The sequence below is a fragment of the Oratosquilla oratoria genome, chromosome 41 (genome assembly GCF_046742065.1).
Source record: "Oratosquilla oratoria isolate Oo_2021 chromosome 41, ASM4674206v1, whole genome shotgun sequence".
In the NCBI taxonomy this organism is placed as follows: Eukaryota; Metazoa; Arthropoda; class Malacostraca; order Stomatopoda; family Squillidae; genus Oratosquilla; species Oratosquilla oratoria.
In genome coordinates this window covers 33,698,580-33,724,603 of record NC_134817.1, presented here as the reverse complement: position 1 = coordinate 33,724,603, position 26,024 = coordinate 33,698,580, and the positions used below count along the sequence as shown (strand labels likewise).

The 26,024-nt window shown below is 40.1% G+C and overlaps 1 protein-coding gene across 1 annotated transcript in view; it reads left to right on the top strand.

Moving 5' to 3' along the window:
* barr (non-SMC condensin I complex subunit H) overlaps positions 1 to 15,074 on the top strand; it is a 53,630-nt gene extending 38,556 nt beyond the window's left edge. Inside the window, exons 12-14 of the mRNA XM_076178563.1 lie at positions 767 to 901; positions 1,336 to 1,454; positions 10,073 to 15,074. Coding sequence (XP_076034678.1) covers positions 767 to 901; positions 1,336 to 1,454; positions 10,073 to 10,319 — 501 coding nt within the window. The 3' untranslated portion in view covers positions 10,320 to 15,074. The remainder of the gene's footprint in view (positions 1 to 766; positions 902 to 1,335; positions 1,455 to 10,072) is intronic.
* The last annotated feature ends 10,950 nt before the right edge of the window (positions 15,075 to 26,024 follow it).

Here is a 26,024-nt window from a genome sequence, read left to right as displayed (position 1 = left end):
TGCTTGAAAATAGTCCTACTCTAATGCAACACAGACAGAACTACAATATATCGTAGAGAGCTCTTTGGGAGGGTCCAGGGATCATTGCCAGTCCGTCGGGCTGTGGGTTTCCAGTCATTGAAACTCAGGCAACAGTCATTATTATTGTTATTGTGTCAGGGTTGTGTGATGTTGAATTGGTTCTTCAGTGTGTACATGGATGGAGTGGTATGAAAGGTAAACACAATTGCTTGACAGAAGTCTGGAATTAGTGGATGAGATTGGAAGGACAATGAGAAAGCATGAACCAGTTGTCATTCGCAGATGACATGGTACTTGAGACTGACTAAGATGAAACTGAAGCACTTGGTGACTGGGTTTGTGAGGATGAAAGTTAAGAGTTAATGTGAGCTAAAGGTAATGATTTGTTCAAAGAATGATGATGATGGCTTATTGAGTGTGAGTGGGAAGAGAAAGAGGCTGGGAGAAATGGAGAATTTGAGCTGTTTGGGGTTACACATGGCATTGAATGTGTAAGTGGAATGAATATTGTTTGAGAAAAGGTTACTTGGGGATGAATACAAAGAGAAGGTTGTATAAAGGAATGATTGTACCCACAACATTCTATGAATAAGAAACTTAATTGAAGAGAGACAGAGATGAAGAAACTCAATGTTTTTGATATAAAGTGTGTAGAAAATATGATGGCTGATTCAAAGCTACTGTGTGATCAAGTTAGCATGCAAAAGATGTGGAAGATAGAATTATATTATGAATTTATTTACAGGATGATGATAATGATAATACATGTGGCTATGACATGACAGACATATTTAGTCAAACTGTTCGGGGACCCTTGCAAGAAATTGGTAAACCCGGAGAAGACTTCCTGGGAGACAATTTGGTTGCAGCACCAAACAAGGTCAGTACCCAGTATGATTTCAGCTTGTATAACCCTCATAATGGAATGATAGTTCTTATATGTTTTTATGTACACATATCTTTGTGTGCATATATTTACAAAGCAAATTGGTACTGGAATCACTCAAGCATTATCTGTCTGTTTGCCGAAATTCAAACTCCAAATGCTATCTATTTGTAGACTAAGGGCCTCTTTCCCCATATAAGGGAGGTAGCCGGTACCCATTCCCATTCCTCTTTCATCCATCACCTATTGTTTCCTTCTCATCTTGGCTCCTCTTGGATGAAGGGTCATCTCTCTCCTGCCCACTGCATGGAGGACCTTTCATCCAAATGCTGATAATAAAACAAACTCCTGTACTTATTTGTATTTGTGCAAGTATATTTGTGCTTTTATGGAATGTACTAGAAAATGTTTATTTTGTTCATTCACAGGTGGCCAAGTTAAACATAGGATATGCACGGACAGCCAAAAAGATAGACATGAAAAGGCTCAAGATGTCCATTTGGTCTCTCCTAACAGACTCGAGCACAAACAAGGAGAATGAAAACAGGTTTGTGATTTGTAAACTGTACGTTGTTCTGTACTAAAACGATGGTTTTTCTCACCTCACCATCAGTTGGAGTCAACTCACTCACAAGCCATTTCAAAAATATGGATTTGCCAACTCCATTTGGACCTACAATTGTAACTCTACTCTCCATATCAATTTATACTTTATTTTGTGTTGTATCTATCTGTACACCAAAGGCCTTTGAAAGGGAGGTAGCCAATCAAGGGACAGATCCACTCTCACCCATTCTACTTGTATCCACCACCCTTCTTTCCCTCTCATCTTGTATTAGGGTGGCTTGAATGAAACAATGGGTTATATGATAAAGTAAATATTTCACAACACAAAAGTAAATATTTCACTACATGAAATAGCGTGCGTACACTTAGGAGGCAAGACCAAGACTACCCCACGCCAACCCTTGAGTTGGCGCGAAAAACATACATGAATCGCATTTGCGATTACAAAAAAAGAAGAATTAAAATGCTCACAGATAAATACAATAATAAATATATAGCAATAAATAAACAACATTGCAAACATGTATATACAACACACAAGAAGTATGTCACCAATACAATGCTCGGCCACCACCCTCAGTGACCCCACTGAGCAAATGAGAAAAACAATTGACCACAGCAAGACAAAATGGACAACATATACATCTGACTCCACACACACCACAGGGGAATGACAAAAGCGTGGAAAGAAATTGGCTCATCAGCACACCCTATACATAACATAACACATATACACATACATAAAGGAATACATAAACAACATATACAAACACAATCAATTATACATACACATGAAATATATATATATATGAACTGGCGCCAGTAAAAAAAAAATACATAGGACAATTGCCGGACGTCCGGGACATGAAACAATACAAAATACACAATATACAAAATACACATGAAATAGACAAGAGACATAGGACAATGGGAAGAACAAAACACCATTGGCAGAAAAATAACAGTTGTAAACATAACAAAGATTACATCCCCTACCACAGATACGCCAAACCCAAATGAGTCTGCGCCCAAGAAAATACACAATTTACAATAGTAAGGGCTAGGGGGGTACAAAACTTCACAATCCAATTACATACAAATACATACAAGAGGCTCACTCGATCATCAAGGCCTAGCACCTCGTGAACGTAGATGATACGAGTGGCCCACAATGGGTGATACAATGGGAACATTGAGTGTTGGGGGAGGTTGGGTGAATGCAGGTATGGGCACCTGTGTCTTTTTAAGCCTGTCAGAATGGCAAATCTCACTAAGACCCATAGATGGGTCAAAAACCCTGAAATTGTTGGGATGGAGCTGTTCTGTTACTAAAAAGGGACCTGTGAATTTACAATTAGTTTGGACTGGCGGTCCGACATGCTCCTAAAGACATGATCCCCAACAATGATGTTCACAGGCTTAGCATGACCATGTTGGTGTTTTAACATGTCAGCCTTGGAAATAACAAGTTTGTCCCTAACAGACGCATAAATATCATGCAGCACATGACTCTGAAGTTTACTATAGTCATCCACATTGTAGAGGGGACGAGCAGGACTGTCAAGCATGTCATAAGGGAGTCGTTTCTCTGATCCAGAGACAACACAATGGGGCGTTTTTCCCGTGGAAGCGTTTATGGTGCTGTTAATACAAGCACTAACATGGAGAAGCCAATCCTCCCAAGACTCATGAAAATGACTAGCAAGGTGACGTAAGATCTCCAAAATTTTCCTGTTTGTCCTCTCTACAAGACCATTGGACGCCGGATGATAAGCAGTAACAAAAGTTTGTTTAATGCCGTAACGTGCACAAATGCCTGCCAAAATCTCGTTCTTAAATTCAGCCCCATTATCACTAAGGAGCACCGAAGGAGTGATGTATGGACACAACACATGGGAAACTAAAGCATGTGCTACAACTGGTGCAGATTTGTTACGTAAGGGAGCTAGGACCACAAAACGACTAAAATGATCCACACATACAAGGACATACACAGAGCCAAGTGTGCTACGAGCCAGTATCAAAAGGTATATAGCTACAGTCAGAAAACGTATAGAAGGAATAGGGTACTCAAAAAACTTAGCAGAGCTCCTAGAACCTTTGTTCTGTGCAAAAGAACTACACCGGGCCACATGAGAGGCAATGTCTAGTCGCATTTTAGGCCAATAATACTTCTTCCGTGCCATAGCCAGAGTTTTGTCACGACCTGGGTGACCAGCCTGATGGGCATCATGAGCAAGGGACAAAACAATGGGAACTAGAGACTCTGGGATCACTAGCTGCGCCACATCCTGCTCAAACACTTCCACATTGCGAATGAGAACTTCGTCCTGCAGGGAAAATTGGTACAGAGGTACTGGTAAAGCTGGTAAGGTGGAATCATCACCAGACTCCAAAGCATAAATGACAGCAGACCAGACAGGGTCTTCACGCTGAGCTTTTACCAGATCCTGCAGGGAAAAGTTATCAATCACGGTAACAGCAGCAACAGGGATATTCCGTGAAAGTGCATCAGCAACATGATTAGCACGCCCGGGCAAATGCTTTAGGGTTGGATTGAATTCCTCAATCGTGAGGAACCATCTGGCTAGGCGACCTGACAGATTCTTTCCTTGAAAAAGCTGAGTGACAGCAGTGTGGTCCGTGTAGACTGTAATAGGATATCCAAAAATGATATCACGGAAGTGCTTTAAAGCCCACACCACAGCCAGGGCCTCTAAATGAGTAACAGAGTAACGGGACTCAGGTTTGTTTAGAATGCGACTAGCATATGCAATAACATGAGGTCTACATCCATCTACTTGTTGCATAAGTACAGCTCCAATACCTGTACCAGAAGCATCTGTACAAATAGTAAAGGGGATACTATAATCAGGGAAAGCCAATACAGGTGCTTCAGTAAGAGCAAGCTTCAAAGAATCAAAACTTGTTTGATGGACATCACGCCACTGGAAGGAAGAGTCCTTCTTGAGAAGGCGAGTGAGAGGGGAAGCAATTGAAGCAAAGTCTTTAATGAATGCACGATAGTAACCTGCAAGTCCAAGGAAGGACCGTACATTTTCAACCGACTTCGGTACAGGGAAGTCTCTGACTGCCTTGATCTTTTCACCAGTGGTATGGATACCATGTTTGTCTACAACATGACCTAGAAACTGGATACTAGCCTTGAAAAAGGAACACTTGGGTAAGTTGAGTTTCAACCCAGCTTCAGCAAACCGTTGCAAGACCATGGACAACTTAGAAAAGTGGCTCTCCACATCTTTGGAAACAAGAATCAAATCATCCAGGTAAACAAAAAGTCCATTCCCAATTAAGCCATGAAATATAGAGTTAACTAGACGCTGGCAAGTCAAAGGAGCATTCCGCAAACCCATGGGGCAACGAAGCCATTCATAGTGCCCATTGGGAGTCGAGAAGGCCGTGATCTTATGAGACTTCTCCTCCAGGGGTATCTGCCAAAAACCTGCTTTTAAATCTAAAGTGGTGAACACTGTATTACCATTGCCAATGGACTGAAGAAGCTCGCTTAAGATAGGCAGAGGATAATGATCAGGAAGAGTGACCTCATTGACTTTCCTATAATCAACCACAGGACGAAAAGATCCATCCTTCTTAGGCACCAGGAGAAGAGGCGAATTCCACTCGGAGTGGGACTCCTGTACAACACCTTCACTCAACAAATCGTCAACCAAGGACTGGGCTATAAGCCGACGAGAGTGAGGCAACCTGTAAGAAGGGACGTAAACAGGACGAGTGCCTGGCTGAAGGTCAATTCTATGAACCACACGATCCGTAACCCCTAACGGATCACCTGGTAAAGCCAAAGCCTGACGGTAGGTAACTAGCAGGTCAAGGAGACAAGGCGTCTCTTTAGGAAAATCAGTTTCGCCTACAAATGTGGCAAGTTCAGAAGCTACGCGAGCAGGGTCACGTGTTGGAAGAGACTGTAGAACAGAAGCTGCTATAATAGGCGAATCCTGGAAAGCAGCAACGTGTACCACCTCAAAGGAGCCTAAGTGACTGCCAGGAGAGAGAGAAATAGGAGCACCCGTAACATTGGTTACCATCGCTGTGGTAACGTGATCCTCACGAATAGTGGAGAGAGTTCCTTCTAGGGCAAGCCGACAAATACGAATAGAATCAGGCAAAGAGAGAACGTCAGACCCAATTGGGGCACCTGAGACGCGCACTGGAACTCGAACAGAACTTGAAGGTTCAATAAGATGCTCTCCTACAACAACAGCAGCACAATGAGCAACAGGGGCAGAGCTCTGAGAAATTGGGACAGGCACATGTGCGGACTGATCAAGCACAAAAGAATCACAAACAGAAACTGGCCTATCCGAAGCAGAGATATCAACTTTGCAGAAAGTCACCACACGGTGACTAGGAGAAATATCTATGCTATGAGCTGTAAGAGCATCAATACCCAGGAGGCAATCACACTTAAGGGCAATGCCAGAGACAACAGCAAAAGTGACATTGAATACTGTAGCATGCGAGGAAATATGTAAAGGAAGACAAACTGATCCAAGAACAAGCAAGGGAGAGCCTTGCACAGAATGCAAATTACTACAAAAGGGAGATAAAGGAAGATTATACAATTCTCGCAAGGCAAAGTAAGCCTTTCTACTTAACAGACTACATTCTGCACCAGTATCTACAGTGACTGACAGAGGCGTATCCCTAGTAAAAAATTGAAAGGTAAGTAATTGAGAAGATTCAACAGCCACAAAAGGAATTATTTGAGACCGAACATTGCTGGTCAACTCTTGGGGTTGGGAAACATGCGCTGGGGAAAATGGGATTGACGAGGCTGGTGAGACGTCTCATCCCTAAGTTTCAAAACCTTGAAACATTGATCAGTCGAATGTTTACACTGACCATGAATATGGCAATAACTGAGTCTACCTGGAGGCTCTACTCTGGAAAGGTCATGCGAATGATTAGAAGAAACAGTAGGTACACTCCTACCAACAGGGGACAGTTTTGACTTGTGTACCTGGCGCCTACGGCGGAAACAAAAATCGCTGGAATGACCAGACCTGTTACAAAAAGTACACAACAGGGGAGGGGGTGTAACTGTAGATTGAGGGGAACTAGGAGTAGAAACTGTAGACTGAGAGAGTTGAGGAGAACAAGGGACATGACCCTGTTGATGAGCATTGCTAATACACAAAGAGCTAGATGGGACTTCTCCCAGTTTACGAGAAAGTTGTGATGCAAAGGACAATAGAGTGTCATCAGGCTTATACTTGAGAGAAGATGCTGCTCGTCTCTCAGAAGGCACCAAAAAAAGAATATATAGAAGAAACTCTATAATAAGACAAAATCTATTTACAGAAATGTTACCATTCTCTACCCAGTCTGACTGGGACAATGCCTCAAAAGCTTCAACAGCAAGGATACTGGCCTGAGCTTGCACCCGACGATAATCCAGAGTACCCAGTCGGGATACGAGAGTATCAGCCAATTTGAAGCACCAATGGAACGCACCACCACCAAGAGTATCTGCGAAAATTTTAAGAAAATTAGCCCTAAAGGTGTCATAATCATAGTTCAGAAGTTTAGGATCTAAACATGAAGCCGAGAGGAGCTCTGCAGCAAAAGAATGTGGCACAATCTGGGACCTCACAAAGGAGATCTTCTCAGGCCCCGTCGAAACATTCGACTGTACGATTGCGTCCTCACATTGACGGATAAATACAGCAGCCCTATAATTAGGGTCTATCCCAGAAAAAGGGACCACAGTTGGATTCTGATGCAGTAATGTTACCCTATTTCCCATTGGCTCAGATGAGCATGTCGGGCTGAGAAACGAAGGCCTCGATTTAGACATGGTGGGAGATGATAACTTTGTCCCACTTCTTAGAAGCATAAGAAAACACTATCACCAAACTAATACAACACTCTGACGCAAATATGAAATGTAAAAAAATAATATAGTGGATCACACAGACAATGACATATAATTTCCAGAAACACAAGCATTGACACTACCAATGCCATACATAGACCACTAGGAAGAAAATTATATTACGACCGAAATGAAACACACGTCGCAGGCGACGAAGGTTGTCCGGAGTAACATTAAGGGACGCGAACGACGTCACCACAAAAATTTATATAATTCATACAAACATAAATTGTGTAATGCATACAAACATAAGCATTGGAAAACAGAACCAATGCAATACATAAATCAATAATGTAATAATACATAAGTACATATACATAAATAAACATGCGTCGCCAAGCGTCGACAGTTCAACATTCAAAGTGAAGCCACGCCAATGACGTCACGGTTTCGAGCAGGGAAGCGTCACCTAACCGGTCTTCACAGATTTAACTTTGGCTTCTCCTGGAGCAAATAAACTGTCTAATTCACCATCCAGGCGCAATTTCCGCTGAGGGAACCACAGGAACACAAGGATAATCCGGGCAGGCGACGATGATTTCCAAGAACCGTAGGGAAGAAAAAATCACCTGCCGGCAAACGGCCTGCGCCGAAATGCAACTGAAAACACAGTGTCCAGAGCACTATAATGTATATTAATAAAGTCACTGAAAACACCTAGCTGGAACGAAAAAAATGGGGAGAAAACACAGCACAAGAACACAAAATGTTAATGTGTAAGCCGGCAAATCAAAGTCACTAATTTTTCGTCTTTGTAATACTTTGAGTCACTAAACGTTTACGCTGCCACCAAAATGTATTAGGGTGGCTTAAATGAAACAATGGGTTATATGATAAAGTAAATATTTCACAACACAAAAGTAAATATTTCACCACACGAAATAGCGTGCATACACTTAGGAGGCGAGACCAAGACTACCCCACGCCAACCCTTGAGTTGGACCGAAAAACATACATGAATCGCATTTGCGATTACAAAAGAAGAAGAAAAAAAATGCTCACAGATATATACAATAATAAATATATAGCAATAAATAAACAACATTGCAAACATGTATATACAACACACAATAAGTATGTCACCAATACAATCTTAGCTTCTTATAGATTAAGAGTCATCCCAGCCCACCACCCAGGTTAGAAGCAATGCAGCAAGGCATAGTACATCCACAACTGGGCTGCTTCACTTACGCAGTGACCCCTCTTTGTGCCCTCATTTGGGACTCTGTTTTGTCAGTATTATAAATAAACATTAATAGCATCACAGACCAACAGTACTGCAACATTTCTCCTCCTTATCCACTCAATATAAATTATAAAATGGATTATATTATCCCTTTTGGATATGTTATCCTGTCATCCTTTCACAGTCTCCCTCTATTCATACATATGCCAACAGCTTTTTCCCCCTTACAAGGGAGGTAGCAAAAAAACAAAGGCATAAAATCCACTCCCATTCTATCCCCACATACTCCACTCCCATTCACTACCCCTCCCTCCCTCTTATCTTGGCTCCTCCTGGATGACAGGTCATCCCTGCATCTTGCCCACTGCCCTGGGTCAGAAGCAGTGCAGCAAGACAGAGCACATCCACAGCAATGCCATTTCATTTATTTGGAGACCTCCCCTTCTCTGTTCCCTTGTGCAGAAAAAGGGAAGACAGGGAGAAAGCTCTTTGGAATGTGTCAAAATATCATTCACACATACCTGTACTCTCTCAACCTCCACCCATTCCCTTCCATCCATGCATCATAGCATAATCCATACACAACCATTCACTACTCACCCCTGTCTTCTCTCCTCTCCCTTCCTCAACAGATATTCCCCTCATTCCCAGTGCCCCTTTTACTCCATCTGTTCATCTCATCCTTGGTCGCCCCCTCCTGTTCACTCCTTCCACCTTTGCCTTCCACACCTCTTTTACTAATCTTTCTTCACTCATTCTTTACATGTGTCCAAACCATACCAATATTCTTTTATCAACCTTATCTCCCAACTCCCTTTCCAACCCTGCTGTCATCCTCACCTCGTTTCTCACACTATCCAGCCTATTACACTCTACTGTACTTCTCAGACATTTCATCTCAAATACATTCATATTCCTCCAATCTTCTTCTCTTATATTCCATATTTCTGCCCTATACAGTGCTGTTGGCACAATCACTCCTTCATACAATCTCTTCTAAGCAAAAATTCCCATATGTCCATTTCTCATTACACTTTTTAATCCCTCAAGGTATTTTACTTGCTTCTCTCAATCTACATTCTACCTCCACCCCCACTCCCACCTTTCCCACCACATTCGCATCCAAGTATCTGAAGCCATCCACTTCCTCCAGTCTCTCTCCCTTAATACTCACTTCCAGTCTGCAGCCACTTCCTCCCCTTGTACATTTCATCTCACTCCCATCTTCTGTCCCCTGGTCCCGGCTCAGCAGATATTCCGCTTGCATCCAGAGCCCCCTTCACTTCATATCCCGTCCATCCATCTCATTCTTGGTCTTCATTCGAAACTCATTCCATCCACTTCTGCTTTCCACATTCTTTGCGGAGTTACTACACAAGATAAATGAAATCACATACATATATATATATATACCAAAGGCTTTTTCCCCCTTACTTGGGGGGGTAGCCAAATGAAATCACACCATTTGATAATTTTTATTTGGTTTTCTTTTCAGTGCTGAAAACAAGGTTCAACCCCAGTCGACTGCAGACATGTTCCAATTAAAAGAAAAGATGGATGACAATATGGAACTCAATTTCTCAAAAATCTATAAGGACCTGCCTTCTAAACTATCTTCCAAAATGTCCGAGAATTTGTCAGTCCCTCTTGCATTCATTGCCCTCCTTCACCTTACAAATGAACGAAGCCTCAAATTAATGTCCTCTCCAGATCTTACTGACTTCCGGATAGGACAGGACTGATGTTTAGCATTGTAGGGAAGACAATTCTTGGTTGTCTGTGAGGTGTTTTGTTGTGTTGCACCATTATATGGGACAGTTTCTTTGTTCATGGTGGTGCATCTCTCTCCCCACCGACTTACAAATATTCCCTGCCGCAATTTGTTAGAATTGAGTTGCCATAATGAAATGCAGATCAGTAATATTAGTACTCAAAAATTGATTGAAAGAAAAAAAAGGGGGGTCGAAGCATATCAGCATACAAAAATAAAGAAGTGCCTTGCCTATCTATATGCCTTCCATGATATAAAGTGATACTTTATTTATGTATTTTTGCAAAGGATAGCTGCTGGAGAAAGGATAATCCACACTTAAAGTTTTAAAGGAAAGTGTACTCTTAGCGAAGTGTACCAATTTTAAAATCTTATGTATTCTGGTTTCATATTGTGGGGTAAAGGATATTGGTTCCAGTAAGGTTACGAGCTTTGTATATTATGTACATAGATTTTAAGTGTTCATATGGGAATTTCTTAGTATTGGTGTAGAGGTTATTTGCTTTCAGTTGTACGCTTTCGTGACAGAAGTGGGATGATCTGTATTTTGTGGGAGTATCAGGTAGTGTTATTGAAAAACAGTGGGTTAGATTTGAAGTGAATTCAGATAATTTAATACTGACAATTTTCAAAAAAGAACTGGGAAATTTGCAATAAAAATTTTGAAGTTGTCTGTGTAAGAAGCCTGGAGGTTTTGTCGGTATAACTTGTCTTCAGTTTGGTAAGGTGAAATGAGAAAAGCATTAATGGACCAAGATAAGAGTTCAAAATAATGGTAATTAAGCACATTCACCCTTTAATTCAGATGTTGGTGGTTAACTCCCATGGTAATGGATATGAATACTGTTCCCCTAAGGCCTCAACTCCGATCCCACTTGCAATTAAAATTGGGAAGCCATCGGAATAGGGCGTACTCAAAGTTCCCGTTATTTAGCTGCTGCTCAGTGCAGCCAGATCAAGTCTCAAGAACCAGGGTTCTGGGTGCCTCTGACCACTTAAGAGATAGTTCAGTTACACAGCAGAACATGTAGAAATACAAGGGAAATGTTGACGTAGTTGTAGTAAAATACACATGACTGCATGGATTTATGTGCAGATACGTAGTTGTATACATGTTCCTAGAACATGACTCTAAAACTTGGGGATGAATTTGAAACCTTATTGGGTTGTGCATGCCTGCAATACATAGGATATAGGGTATTTTATGTTTATATAGGTTGAATTGTGCTTATGTATGGTGATTGGTGAGCACTGGTACACTAGTGTGTACTTTTTTTTTTTTTTCAATATATATTTTCTTTCTTTTGACAGGCTCTTGCATTCAGTGCTCCTTTGACCCCATACATTCACCTTATTCTTGGTCTTCCTCTGAAGTTTCCTCCATCCACTTTAAACATCCCAGTACTCTTCGATCCACTCTTATCTGCCAGTTTTCTATCCACCTCCACTTTTCCACCTCATTTACACTTTTCTTAACATAACTTTCCTATATGACTGCCATCTACTTGCATCTAAAGTCATCATGATTTCATCCAACCACCTCATTCTCAGTCTTCTCAAACTCACATCATCCACTTCTGGTTCCACACTTTTTGCTAGTTTGTCCGTGTACATTCTTTTCATACCACCTCAGTATATTAATCTTTTCTGTCTTGTAGCTTCCCTCATACCCCAGTTATCTGCCTTGCCTCCACATTTTACACTATCCATTCTTGTCATATCTATTATACTCTTCTGAAAGCATAGTCATCCCCAAACCCTCTTTTGGCATTCCTCCTCGGGCGTCTATTTCTCATAATGATTCATTCCATCTAGACATTCTTTTAGTCTGTAGCCTCAAGTGTCATGCATCATCATATTACTGAAAAAAATAGGAGACTATGTATATGCCTACACTGTTCTTTGTATATTCAGGTGTATTGGTCTGCAAATTCATTAAAGATTATATGGTATCCAGTATGATTTTGGGTGTAGTGTGGATGAACTGCACACACCATGAATTTTGGAAATAGTTCTGGTAATAGAGGTCTTGAATACACAGTCCAGTCTTGTGGTAGGTTGGGTTACTATACATCTAAATCAGTAGGTGCTGCATCACAGTGTATATATGGAAGTGTGTGTATTATGTATACACACAAATGCATATATATGTGTTTAATGCAGGAACATGGATTAAGATGAGACTCACCTGTAGGTTGATGGATGTGGTGAGAATGAAAAGTTTTAAGAAGTGCTCACTTAGTTTTGATGTGGGAAATGTTTATCTAGAGAATAAGAAGAAAGGAATGGCCCACATAGTCACGGAATGTCATAACCTCAGTATTAGACATTGCACAAACCTGGGTTGAGGAACAAATATCTTTGTTTTGAAGGCCCATTTGATTTGTGTCCTGCATAGGTGTAAAACTTCCTTCGGCCATAAGTATCATCAGATCATAGGAGACCACAGTAGTAACTCTTTATCAGTTCATGGCAACTTAGACACTGATCTCTTTGGCAGTTGTCCAGCAAATATTAACCCTACTCATCATCTCAGAAGAGACAAGAAGAATGGATGTATACGTGGGGAAGGGGAAATAGCTGCTTGATATTATATTATGTCTGTCTACAGACGCGATATTGTTTGTTTATGATAGAGGGTTGCCCAAGGATGGGAGAAGGGTACATGCAATTGTCTTTTAAAGCCATGTATAGATAGCAGAAACTGAACTCTTTAACTCTTACAAGTTACATCCTGAGTGGAAACTTGAATTCATGTCACCATATTTGGACTAAATCTTACCCTGAATATATTGAACTCCACAATCATCCTATAAGGCATCCTCTATCAGCATAGAGGATTTCCCAAATTATTTCACTGTTCTCTCCACCACTCCATCCAAAGGCAAGTTGGGAATTCATTTATTACCTCCTCAATGAAGATGACCTCAGAAAAAAAAAAATAATAATAATTGACTTGATAAAGAATTTACATCTTCAGCAGTCCATCAGCACAAAGAAAGAAAAAAGAAAACAAATTGCTGACATGGGAATGTTGGAGTTTTGTCAACATCAACAAGTGCTCTTATTGTTGACGTTACCGTACTAGAGGTAATTGTAGAAGTGATAGAGAAGAGATTTAAGATGGGTTGTGGAAAGGAGGGATAGTAGAAATTAAAACTGGTCACTATTCATTTTTTGAGTAGAGAATAGACACCAGTCATAGAAATGTAATGTGACTGGTCAATTGGGGTGTCACTAAGTTTCCCAGACATATGGTGTATGCAGTCACTGCCCACCCTGAACGGGGCTGATAGAAGGTGATGTCAAGTTAACACAAGCACTTCAATGTTTATCCAAATTATGAACCAGTTCATGGGGGAAGAGTAGTTAGATTAGCCATGTTTTTCACAGCCTTACTATCCCAGGGAAATGCAGTTAACCCGTCCTACCTGAAGATGCCTTGAGGACAAAGAAAGTACAGTAACTTGACAGTAGACGTTAAAGAAATGGTAACTACCCTTTGGTATGATCATATGAAGGGATTAAACTTTTTTCTTCTTTCTTTTCTTTATCTGCAACTACAGACCTGTGAACAAAAAGGATAGTACCAATTTCCGTTTTTGTAATTTAATTCGGCCCATGCTCCTGGATCGAAAAAATTGACATAATTTAAAAGTCGCCGTACCTGATGTGGGATGAACAGCCTTTCCTGAGTGGTGTTGGGAAAGTCGGTAATATATCCATATCTTTTTTATATTGTACATAAGATCAGATTAATGTATAGCTAAATGTAAGTTCTTTCTTATATTTTGTCTAAATTTTGGTAAGATGAATTCGGTCAGTCTTTAGCTTCAGATCTTGCTATCAGGAGACCTGGTGCTAAGATAAAGGGTATTTGAAATTGTTGGTGTATTAGAGCCCCATTTGAGGTGAATGGTTTGTGATTGGAATGTAAACATTATAAGAAAGGTAGTGTTCATTTGATTCTAGTAATTTTTTGTTTTAGATGTTTGCATCACTGCATGTTGGTTATCAAAAAGACAGCCCAGAGTCACAGGTGGTCCAACTTCTGAAGTATCTTCCTTATTCACAATTGTTATGTGGATCTACCTGGCCTCCAATTGTTGGATAGAAAGTTTCATGTGTGTCACATAAAAATTGTGATTGATTCCATGTCCTGTCTTGGTTTATGGAATGGTCATCTCTTTGATAGGCCTTGTAAACCTATGCAGATGCTGGTACATATAGCTTGTACAGTCATTAGAACAGATTGGTGCATACATATACTAAAAGGCCCGTTTCCCCATATAAGGATGTAGTAGAACCTATATAAGGCTTTCATCCCCTTAATGAGGAAGATGGCCTGCCAAGGTATGCACTCACCCTTCACCCATCGTATACCTATTCAACAACCATTTGTTGTAGCATAATACCACTGAAAAACAGTGGTAGTACACAAACGTAATTACCCTGTGAAAATTATGCCAACAGACCATTTTTGTATGGGTCCTGCTGTATACGTAATACTGTACTAGTTATAGATACCGGTTGCTGTACTTGTCAAGGTTGAAATACATTTTTGTCTGTATATATCCAATATTTGTACAAGAAACACCTGCCTTCCGTCTGCCTTTCGTAAAACACATTGTACATACATAGTGTTATGATATGCTGGATCTCGATATCACAAATTCAGCATTTCATCTTACCTGTATAAGTGCAACAAACTATTTAACAAACATCAGCAACAGCCTTTCATTTCTTTTACCATATATATTTTTTAAGCTCAGCACTGCTCTTATGAATATTATCAAAGAAAAATGGAATTATGTACTGATAACTAGCTGCATTTTAGTAGCATGTCTTGTGGTTTGTTTTGAATAAAATACCAAAGCAAAATTTGAGTTGTGCTACTGCACTGAAGGGGTGGGGACCAATGGTTAGTAGCTGCTTATAGTAATCTTGCAAAGTGGGCACCAAAGAGAATTCATCTCGCTGGTGTCCCTTTCCAAAACCCATCAACCCCGTCACTTCCAACTGGAAGGGATGACACGCAATCTCTGGTCTTCGGGCCCAAGATTTCTATAAACATCAGCAGATGAAAAGTCAAAGTGAAAATTAAATAAGAATGTGTGTCTGGAGAGATGATAGGATAAGTAACTTAGTTTGAAGGAGTCTAAATGAAAATAAAATGGATAGCAAATTCCGACTGTCACCTCCAAGTGGTGCCCCCTGGGTAATGCAAACGGCAGCGGTGGACTGCGACAGGCCTAGCAAGCCGGCAGTTATCAAATAAATTCTCGCGAACCTCATACGATGCCTCGGAACGGATGGAATCACACAATCACGACGACGACCCCGGACGTTAATGGATTGAGTACACGGAAAACACTACGAGTCGGAACAATAAATGCAGGTACATTAAATAACAAGACCATAGAGATAATATTAATGATGAAAAGACAAAAAATAGACATACTTGGAGTGGCAGAGACAAGATTGAAAGGAGAAGGAGAAAGAATTATATATGACAATTATAAATTAATATACAAAGGAAGAGAGGATTCAAAATATGGCGTGGGAATTATTGTCAAACCAGAGCTAGCAAGTAGAGTAGAAGAAACCATCTTGATTAATGAAAGGATTATGGGAATCAGAGTGAAATTGGAAAATGGAGAATCATTAACTATAGTTCAAGTCTATTCCCCTCAAACAGGCAAACCAGAAGTTGAAAAAGTAGAGTTCTATAATGATTTTCAGGCATTACTTGACAGAATGGGAAGAGCTAGTGTGTCTCTAATAATTGGAGATTTAAATGCACACATTGGAAGAGAGAGAACAGGTTATGAAGGTATTATTGGTAAATTTGGAGTGGGAAACAGAAATAGAGAGGGAACAGGTCTATTAGATTTTTGCCTCAGAAATGGGCTTGGAATCATAAACACATATTTTATGCAAACACACACATGTGGACATGGTATGCCTGGAACAGTCAGGAAGCAAGATATACAAACATGACTGAGATTGATTTTGTTCTTGCAAACGATAAAAGAAAGGTACTCGATGTGAAAAGCATTCCTTCAGAATCAATGGATGCAGATCACAGACTAGTGGTTGCCAAAGTTAGATTTGAAACTCCAAGACCCCAAAGGACACCGAAGAAGAAGAGAATTAAGATAGAAAATCTAAAGCTGGAAGAGAAGAGAAAAGATTACCAGAACAAAATCACTGAACGAATACAGACTAATCAAGAGCTAACACTGGAAGGAAAATGGGACAACTTAAAAACACAAATACTGAAAACTGCTGAGGAGGTGCTGGGGGTTAGCTATATTGGGAGACAGAAGAAGTGAAGAATGCAGTAAAGACAAAAATGAAGAAGTTCAGAACATGGATGAAGTTGAGAACCCCAGAATCAAGACTAGAATATGTTATGGCCAGAAACGAGGCTGAAGCAATCAAAAGAAGAGCCAAATCTGAGTTTTGGGAGTCTTTTGGACAAGAATTGGAAAATGATTTTGAACAAGGAAAGAAACTGATATATAAGATAGCAAAAAACTATAGGAAAGGAAACAATGAGCAGAACAGTAGTATAAATAATAGCGACGGTGAACTGCTTTTAGATCCAAATGAAATCAGAGATCGCTGGACGAACTACTTTACCGAATTGTTGAATAAGGAAGTGATACCAAATGAAAATGGAAATGAGCTGAATTATATGAATGTGGAGGAGGAAGATGAATTTGAAGAAATTACGACAGAAGAACTAGTATATGCATTAAAGAAGATGAAAAATAACAAGTCTCCAGGATGTGATGAGTTAGCAGTTGAACTGCTAAAGCAGGGAGGCCAGGAGATTAAAATGTACCTGAAAAATATTTTTAATCATGCATGGAATGAAGGTGCTATACCAGAAGAATGGAATAATGCCCTTATCTGCCCAATATTCAAAAAAGGCAACAAACGTGAGTGTAGAAATTACAGAGGTATTTCTTTACTCACACATATAGGAAAAGTGTATGAAAGAGTCTTGGAGAGGAGGTTGAGAAATCTGGTTGAAGATAGACTTAGTGAATGGCAATGTGGGTTCCGTCCGAACAGAGGAACAATAGATCTAATTTTTTGCATGAGAATGCTCCTGGAAAAATCATGGGAATGGAATCTAACGCAGAGGCTGGTATTCTTGGATCTGGAAAAGGCTTTTGAAAGTGCCAAGAGAGAAAATGTGGAGAGTACTGGCGAAGTATGAAATACCAGGAAAACTACTAAGAGCAGTAAAAAGCATCTACAAGGATTGCAAAAGTGCAGTGAAATGTGGAAAGGAAGAGTATAAGTGGTTTGGAATTGAAACTGGGGTCAGACAAGGAGGAGTACTGTCTCCCTTACTTTTTGCACTATATATGGACTGTATATTGAAGAATGTAAACAGGGTTGAAGACAGAGTGGTCACACTGGCATATGCCGATGATGTGGCACTGGCAAGTCAAAATCTGGAAGAGCTACAAGAATCACTAAATAGATGGAATAATGCGTTGAATGAATATGGACTAAGACTGAATATTGAGAAATGTGAAGTCATGACCGTATCAAGAGAAGAGAGTGAGAGTGTGCTAAGAGTAGGAAATGATGTACTGAGAGAGACTGAAGAGTTTAAATACTTAGGTGTAAATTTCAATGGTACGGAACTTATGGAACGTGAAATTAATAGTAGAATTGGAAAGATGAGCGCACAAGTATACCTACTGTACCCACTGCTGAAGGAAAGAACAATTCAAAGAAGAGTAAAAACACTTATGTACACTACCATTTTACGACCAATACTGACGTACGGAGCCGAAACATGGAAACTAACAACAAAGACTGAGAGCAGAATAGGGGCAGCAGAAATGAGGGTTTTGAGGATTATATATGGCGTGACAAGAAGGGACAGAATTAGAAACGAAATGATACGAGCAGAACTTGGAGAGGAATCCGTGCTGGAATTTGTACAGCGAGGCCAGCTTAGATGGTAAGGACATATGAGGTGCATGGATGAAAACAGATTGCCAAAACAACTGTATGAATGGCAACCAGAAGGACGAAGACCGGTGGGGAGGCCAAGAATGAGGTGGATCAAGAATGTGGACAAAGCTTTGCAGAGTAGAGGAACATCGATTGAAGAAGTCGAAGAGAGTGAAATTTATAACGACATACAGCAATGGAGAAGAATGGTGCATCGTAACTGACAGGTCTTGGACCTACCAGGAGGATGGTACGAAGGTACGAAGCAGAAAAAAGATACACCCATTCTTGACTGCAGTACAGTTTTGGTCTCCATCTTATAGAATGGACATCAATTCACCAGAATCAGTACAGAGGAGAATGACCACAATGATACATGGGCTCAGAAATTTACCTTACGAGAACAAGTTTAGGTATCTTAACTTACACAAGAATGATGCAGGGTGATCTAATGGAGGTATTCAAGTGGAACAAAGGCTTTAACAAGGGTGATGCAGTTAAGGTAACATAATAAGACAACAGGGCAGGACTCTGTAATGGATTTGGATTGGACAAGATTAGATTTATGAAGGAAATGGGCAAGAACTTCTTTACCAATAGAGTGGTCAACCACGTATTTACCTAGTATTTTACAGGAAGGGGAGCTATGCTCGTGGTGCCCCGTCTTTATATCTCGTTTTATCTAGACTTTTTAAATTCGTGTATTGCTTTTGCACACACCAATTACTCATCTAACTTGTTCCAAACGTCTATTACCCTGTGGGGAAAGCTGTTCTTTTTCAGGTCTCTTCTATAACTGTCTTTCTACAGCGAGTGCTGAAACTATTGCCTGTTTTGATGAAAATATATGGATGAGAATGAGAGGTAATGGTCATGGAACTGCATAGTGTAGGCCATATGGTCCCTTGCAGTCTCCTTCATTCTTATGTATATTATGGTAAAAAAAAATCTGGACCTCGTGGTTTGTTAATGGCCAAAACTTGTCCCCATTTTCATTAATATTTCCACCAAAAGAAGAGGGAGGGAAGTATGTGTGAGGCACGTGTGAAAGATGGAAATCAGGATTGATGATGTCCATCAGGACAATATCGTACCATGATCCAAACCATGAGCAACAGTATTTTGTTGGTGATAAATGGTGCTTCCATTCTTGGGGCCAATGCCAAAGAGGTTAAAGGAGAACAGTGGAAACGAGGAATAGTAAATATAAGTGTGAAAAGAAAGATAATGGAGATGTCGACGTTCTGATACACAACATGAATGAGATGCGAGAAAGAATGAGAGGTAAGCGGGGAAGAGCCAGGAAGGAAAGAATATGGTCAAATATAAAATTTTCTCTGAATTTGTCATTTTTGAGAGGGGAAAGGGGCTAGTTTCATACTCCTTTAGCCATTGGTTTTGTAGGGATGATAAAAACACGCCATTGTGTGACCTATATGAGAGGAAATTTGCCATAGATATATTAACATAATTAAGTTGCCTTGAGTTTCGCTAACTTGAAACCCGCAGCGCCATTGCAGCCGGCAACTATCTTCGGTCCCTTGCATAGAGCTCTGAAAAAGACATTAACTTTTTTATCTGTTGTGTATGTGTGGGGCTTTCTATGTCGTTGGCTGATAGAAGAAAGGAGAGCAATTGTTATCTGCCCTGCAAAAAAAATTAGTAAATAATTATAAATTGGATAAGAATAAACAAATAAATTAATGTGTAAAATGGTTCCAAATATATTTTCACCACTTACTATGAATTGCATTTACGGGACTGCGTCTCGTCTCGGTGAGAGTTGACCCGCCAGCTCGAATGCATTGCATGCTAATGCAAGCGGCATGTGACGTTGCCGATTCATCTCACGTAATTGCACTGTACGTATCACGGTTGCATGCACACGTACATACACATGTGCATTGTGTATGTACATTCGTACATGTATCATCAAGACGAAATTTTATACTGTTTTGTATCATGTATTTTGGTATACATACCGGTATGATATACGAGTGTCAATGCGACAGATGGATTAAGAAGCTACACCGCTGGGATTCGAACACTTGCATATCAAATCCCAACTGAAACTGATGGCTGTTCCTTTCCTCGTACTAAAATCAACTGGTGACAAACTCCCCTACACTAATTCAACACAGACAGCAGTTCAATATTTCTTTTCAGTAAGATTTGTGGGAGGGCCCGAAAAGTATTGACAGCCGATGAATGGCTTTGGGTTTCAGGTCAATGAAACCAGATACAAAAATTATATATATATATATATATATATATATAATACACACAAATTATTTCTCTGTGCACGGTACTCAATAAAGTGGTATTCATGAAGATGCATGAAAAAGCAGCGTGTCAGCCAATAAAGGAAGAGTTGTACCTAGTACAGAAGGGGCTCATTTCACAGTGCTGCCAACTGCATCACCCTCCTTTCACTTTTGTGCCTCCTCCCAAAGTGTGTCCCTGTCGCCCACGTCCTACAGACCCACACTCTCTCACCGCTTCATCTCCCGTGAATGCCTTCATTGTTCCATTCTCTCAGAATTGCGGGATAATTTGGATTCCTTCTGCATAAGGCTTGATGATGGTAATAGATAATAATGACAAGTATGCTGACTGATAGCAGGTGATATTTTTATATTTTTATTGAGACAAATAATGAATTACAGTGATAATAATAATAATGATAATACGATGATGGTAATAATATAATGTTTAGTGAACTGTGAAGTCTTCATGATAATGTCAATTATTTCCAGTGTGGACAACATGTCGACATTTTCTTGTCGTATGGATAGGCAGTATATTGGCGTTGGTCACATTCTTCTTGTGTTGGTAGGGGTACTTTGAACCCAGTAGAGGTAGTTCATTGATGTCTGCCAAGGGTGCATATGTTTGCTTTATGTGTGTATAAGCTTTAATAGGGAAGGAAAGTTCGATATTTACTGAATATGCTGCCAGTCTTGGTAACTCTTACATGGAAACAGGTTCTGTGAAGTAGGACTATTTGAGATGAAGAGAGTTGTAAGACCTCGAAATGAAATTCATGATAGATACAAAATACTTTTGCATCGTTTTTCAAGTGTTTACATCACGTGCATGCGTACGTCGTTATGCGTGCACATCAAAGTGCTTGCCTGATATAACAATAAACCACTTAAAATGTGAGGAGACCCACTTGAATCATTCACATAAATCATTGAGGACAGAATATTAAAAAAAAAAAAAAAGCCAAGGACACACATGACAACAAATTCCCTCACGCACACACGTGCTCAATCTTATATCACGTGTTGGACTAGTGATCGACAGCTATCACCCTCCCGAATGAGAGCTAAAAATTCCTGTATGGCCTGTGTGTGTGATTCACCACGGCCTTGGATCACAAACTGGACGTATGATAAACAGTTATTTCCCTACCGGACGAGAGCTCATAGATCATATATGACTTGATCTAAGGGTAATGCTGACATTGGACACACACACACACACACACACATGCACTTTCTTGCCCACCAAAGTTGAAGTACCGGCTAGTAATGCAGCGATACATTTTTTTTCTGTCTTGGGTGGGACTCGAAATCGGATCACTGAGTGAGCGGTTGAGGGCGGCACCACTACACTGTCGAGTCGCGTGTATGTGGGCACACATGTTTGCGTGTTCACACACATTAATCAGTGTCCAGACAAAACAATTCAGGCATCAAGCATACCCAGGACAAAGAAAATGTTTAGTGTTTGTATGTTTGTCCGAATTTATGCACACACACGCACACACACACACACACACACACACACACACACACACACACACACACACGCACACACACACACACACACAGATCCATGAGGACATAGAAAGAAAATCAAGAAAGTTATAGAAGAGACTTAAAAAAAGAACAGCTTTCCCCACAGGGTAATAGATGTTTGAAACAAGTTAGATGAGAAAGTGGTGTGTGCAAAAACAATACACGAATTTAAAAACAGTAGATAAAACGAGATATGAAGACGGGACACCACGAGCATAGCTCCCCTTCCCGTAAAACACAACTAGGTAAATACACACACACATACATAAAGTACTTCAAACGACAGTTTGTTTAACAGTGGGAATAGTCATAGCACACGAACTGCGAAAATGACCATTTTACAGCTTGACAAAAAAAAAAAAAAAAAAAAAAAAACGCCCACCCTCGACCACCCCAGCCTCCCTCCGAGAGACCACTCGTCCTCCTCCTCAGTCACCGTCAGCGAGTCCTCGTCCTCGCCGAGGCCGCGTTGGTGGGAGAACTTCCAGAGCCACCTGTAGGTACGAACCTGCCGGCGGAGGCGACAACGAACTCTTCTCCGCGACGGAGGACAGCGGTGGGGGTACTCGAACCGCCGTCGTCTTCCTTCTCCCTCCTCCCGTTGGAAGAGGGTTCCTCTCCTCCCCTGACGAAGGCAAGAAAGCCGAGCGGGAGACTTCGCCGAAGAAGGACGTCCTGATCCTCCGGTCTGCGAAGTCGTCGTGGGACCGCCCACTATCAAAAATCTTCGGTTTAAGTTCTTCAAAATTTCAGCGAAAAGATAGACGAAAAGGCCGTGACCGTTAGTAACGGCCCGTTACCATTACCGTTACCGTTGCAGCGGCGTTCATATGATGCTCGTGGGTCTCCTTGCCTCGGCTGAAAAAAATCGTCCAGAAAAGGATTGCCAGAGTAACGAGTAAATGCGGCCAAGAGAGTCTATCTGTTCAGAGTGGGTCTATCAGTCAGTGGCCCAATCAATCCCAAGTCCTCCCACTTCCCAGCCCCGCTCTCTCATCCACAGTTGAATTAAGTCGTCTCGCATTAAACCTATGCAAATATAGATCCATTAAACGGTCAAACACGATTTATCAAACAAGTGTTTAAAATGATGTTTGACCGTGTGAATGGGGTATTTGGTTGTCTAACACGCTTATCAAACATGTTTGACAAACGTGTTTGACAACCAAATACTCCATTCACACGGTCAGACATCACTTCAAACACTTCTTTGACAAACCGTTTCACCGTGTACATCAGGGGTTCCCAAACTTTTCAGCTCATCGACCCCCTAGTAAAGTTTAAGATTTTCAATTATGTCAGTTTATTATTATTATTGGTGTTGTTATTGTTATTAATGCTAATAATATTATTATTATAATTGTTATTATCCTTATTATTATTGTTATTATTACTATTATTATTTTTGTTATTGTTATTATTATAGTTCTAGTTATCAATAGTGTTATCATCATTTTGATCTGTTATAAAAGGGCTGAATGACAATATTCATCAAGGCGACGGCGTTCCAATAATGATACAGACACTTTCACATATACATAAACATAAGTGTTTTAGAACAACTATTTATGTTATATATTCTTTATTATATTACTATAAGTAATATTCAAACCAATAATATTACACAAGCTCGTCATCTTGATGTTCATTCACGATGTGGTTGTGTGTATGTGAGATTCTCCCTACATGCACAGAATGGGGAGGATTTTCGACTCAGAGTGAACTGACATGGTTTTTCTTTAAGTTTAGATATTGGTTGGTTGATTATATTCTCACTCTTTCAGTACGAGAAGAGAACAGGATCATTTCATGCTAACCATTTAATTTTAAAGACTGCCTTTCGACCCCATAGCAATCTACTGACCCCCTTTCAACCCCTTGGATGGTTTCATCAACCCCTGGAGGTCGATATCGACCCCCTAGCAATCTACTGACCCCCTTTCGACCCCTTGGCTATTTGTCGACCACTTTGGGAACCCCTGGTGTAAATGGCCCTTAATACCTTCAGGCCCGATCAGACTTTGCATCAAATAGATAGAAACATTCTGTAAAGAAAACGGGTTGAATCCTCGGGAAGAATAGGTGGACATGACATTTCCACAGATTCTGTGAGGTCAAAAAAGTGAGCCGAAAGAAAACGGCGCTAACGCGGTAACCCGTTTTCGATGGATTTTGTTCTCTTTCGTTTTCCGTTTTTATTTCAGAATTGAATCCCACAAATATGTCCACTGTGCGTTTTATTTAATTTCATTCTATTGTATTTTGTGTTATATTATTTTGTTTTATATGTTCATTTGGCTTGTCTTTTATCTATTCACTTTTGTTGTTATATATTATTACAGACAATGCAAAAAATATATAGAATTATGGAGATGTCGCCTTCTATGTATATTACTGTCATCTGCGTAAATTCGACTAATGCGCGCGCGCGCACACACACACACACACACACATACACACACACACATACACACACACACACACACACACACACACACACACCTGACTTATTGTTGTGATAGTTAACGTCAAGTGTTATCTCTCTACAGACGAGATCATCCCGCAAGATTACAAACAGTTACTAACCCCTTTGAGCAAGGGGATGGGTATGTATATGAGCTCTGAGGTCTCATGCCGGAGGATGATAGCTTTCGATCACGAGTCCTGTATGTGATCCAAAACAATTGAGAATCACACACACATACACACATACACACACACACCAAAACTGACAGGTGCATGGTGCAAGTAAAACCAAATATATTTGCATACATACATACATATATACATACACATACATACAGTAAATACATACATACGTATATATACATACATATATATACATACATATATACATACCCATATATACATATACATATATATATATATATATACATACATATACACATACATACATATACATACATATTTATATATACATACTCATATATACATACACACATGCATACATATATATATACATACATACATACATACTACATGCAAACATACCCATACAGAAATACATACATACACATATATGAATACATACATATATACCTATATATACATGCATACATACATACATATCCATACATAAATACGTACACATACATATATACATACATACATACATACATACATGCATACATACATACATGCATGCATACATTCATACACACATACGTTGAATTAGGTGTAAGAAGACACGGGTCTAGTTCAGAGAATATGCCTGACCGGTTTCATCCAGAGCTTCCTCAGAGGAATGCGTTTGAACATACACACATACACACACACACACACACACACATACATACATATACACACACCTACACACATACATACAAATACATACATACATAGCCTACATACATACACATACACACACACACACACACACACACACACACACATACATGTGGAGATACAACTTCCAAATAACATGAAGTGTACCCAGAGCATTGAGGGAATTCAAAACAAGAATAAGAAAAAGTAGATAAGAAATAAAGTGGATAGGATATTCCAAAGTTGTCTTGACCCTGTACCACTTCACTTAGCAACAGATAACGCCAGGCGATTTAATTTTTTAGATAGTCAAGGACGAGCGTGTTGGCGATGCAATTTCATTTGTTTCACAACAGCGAGACCAACATACGAACCCTATCAAGTGGTAATTTTTTTCCACTTAGTATATAGATCGGTCTAAGTGGATGAGAGTATGAAAATAACGCCCAAGTATACACAGGTGTTTGTGCAGGTGTTTGTGCAGGTGTTTGATGTTCATGTTCCCTTTAGCACCTGTTTTTCATGAGTCAAAATACGTCGAAAAATACAAAAGTTGTCTTTATTTGGCGAAAAATAAGATGTCGGAGTGACCAGAGCGACAT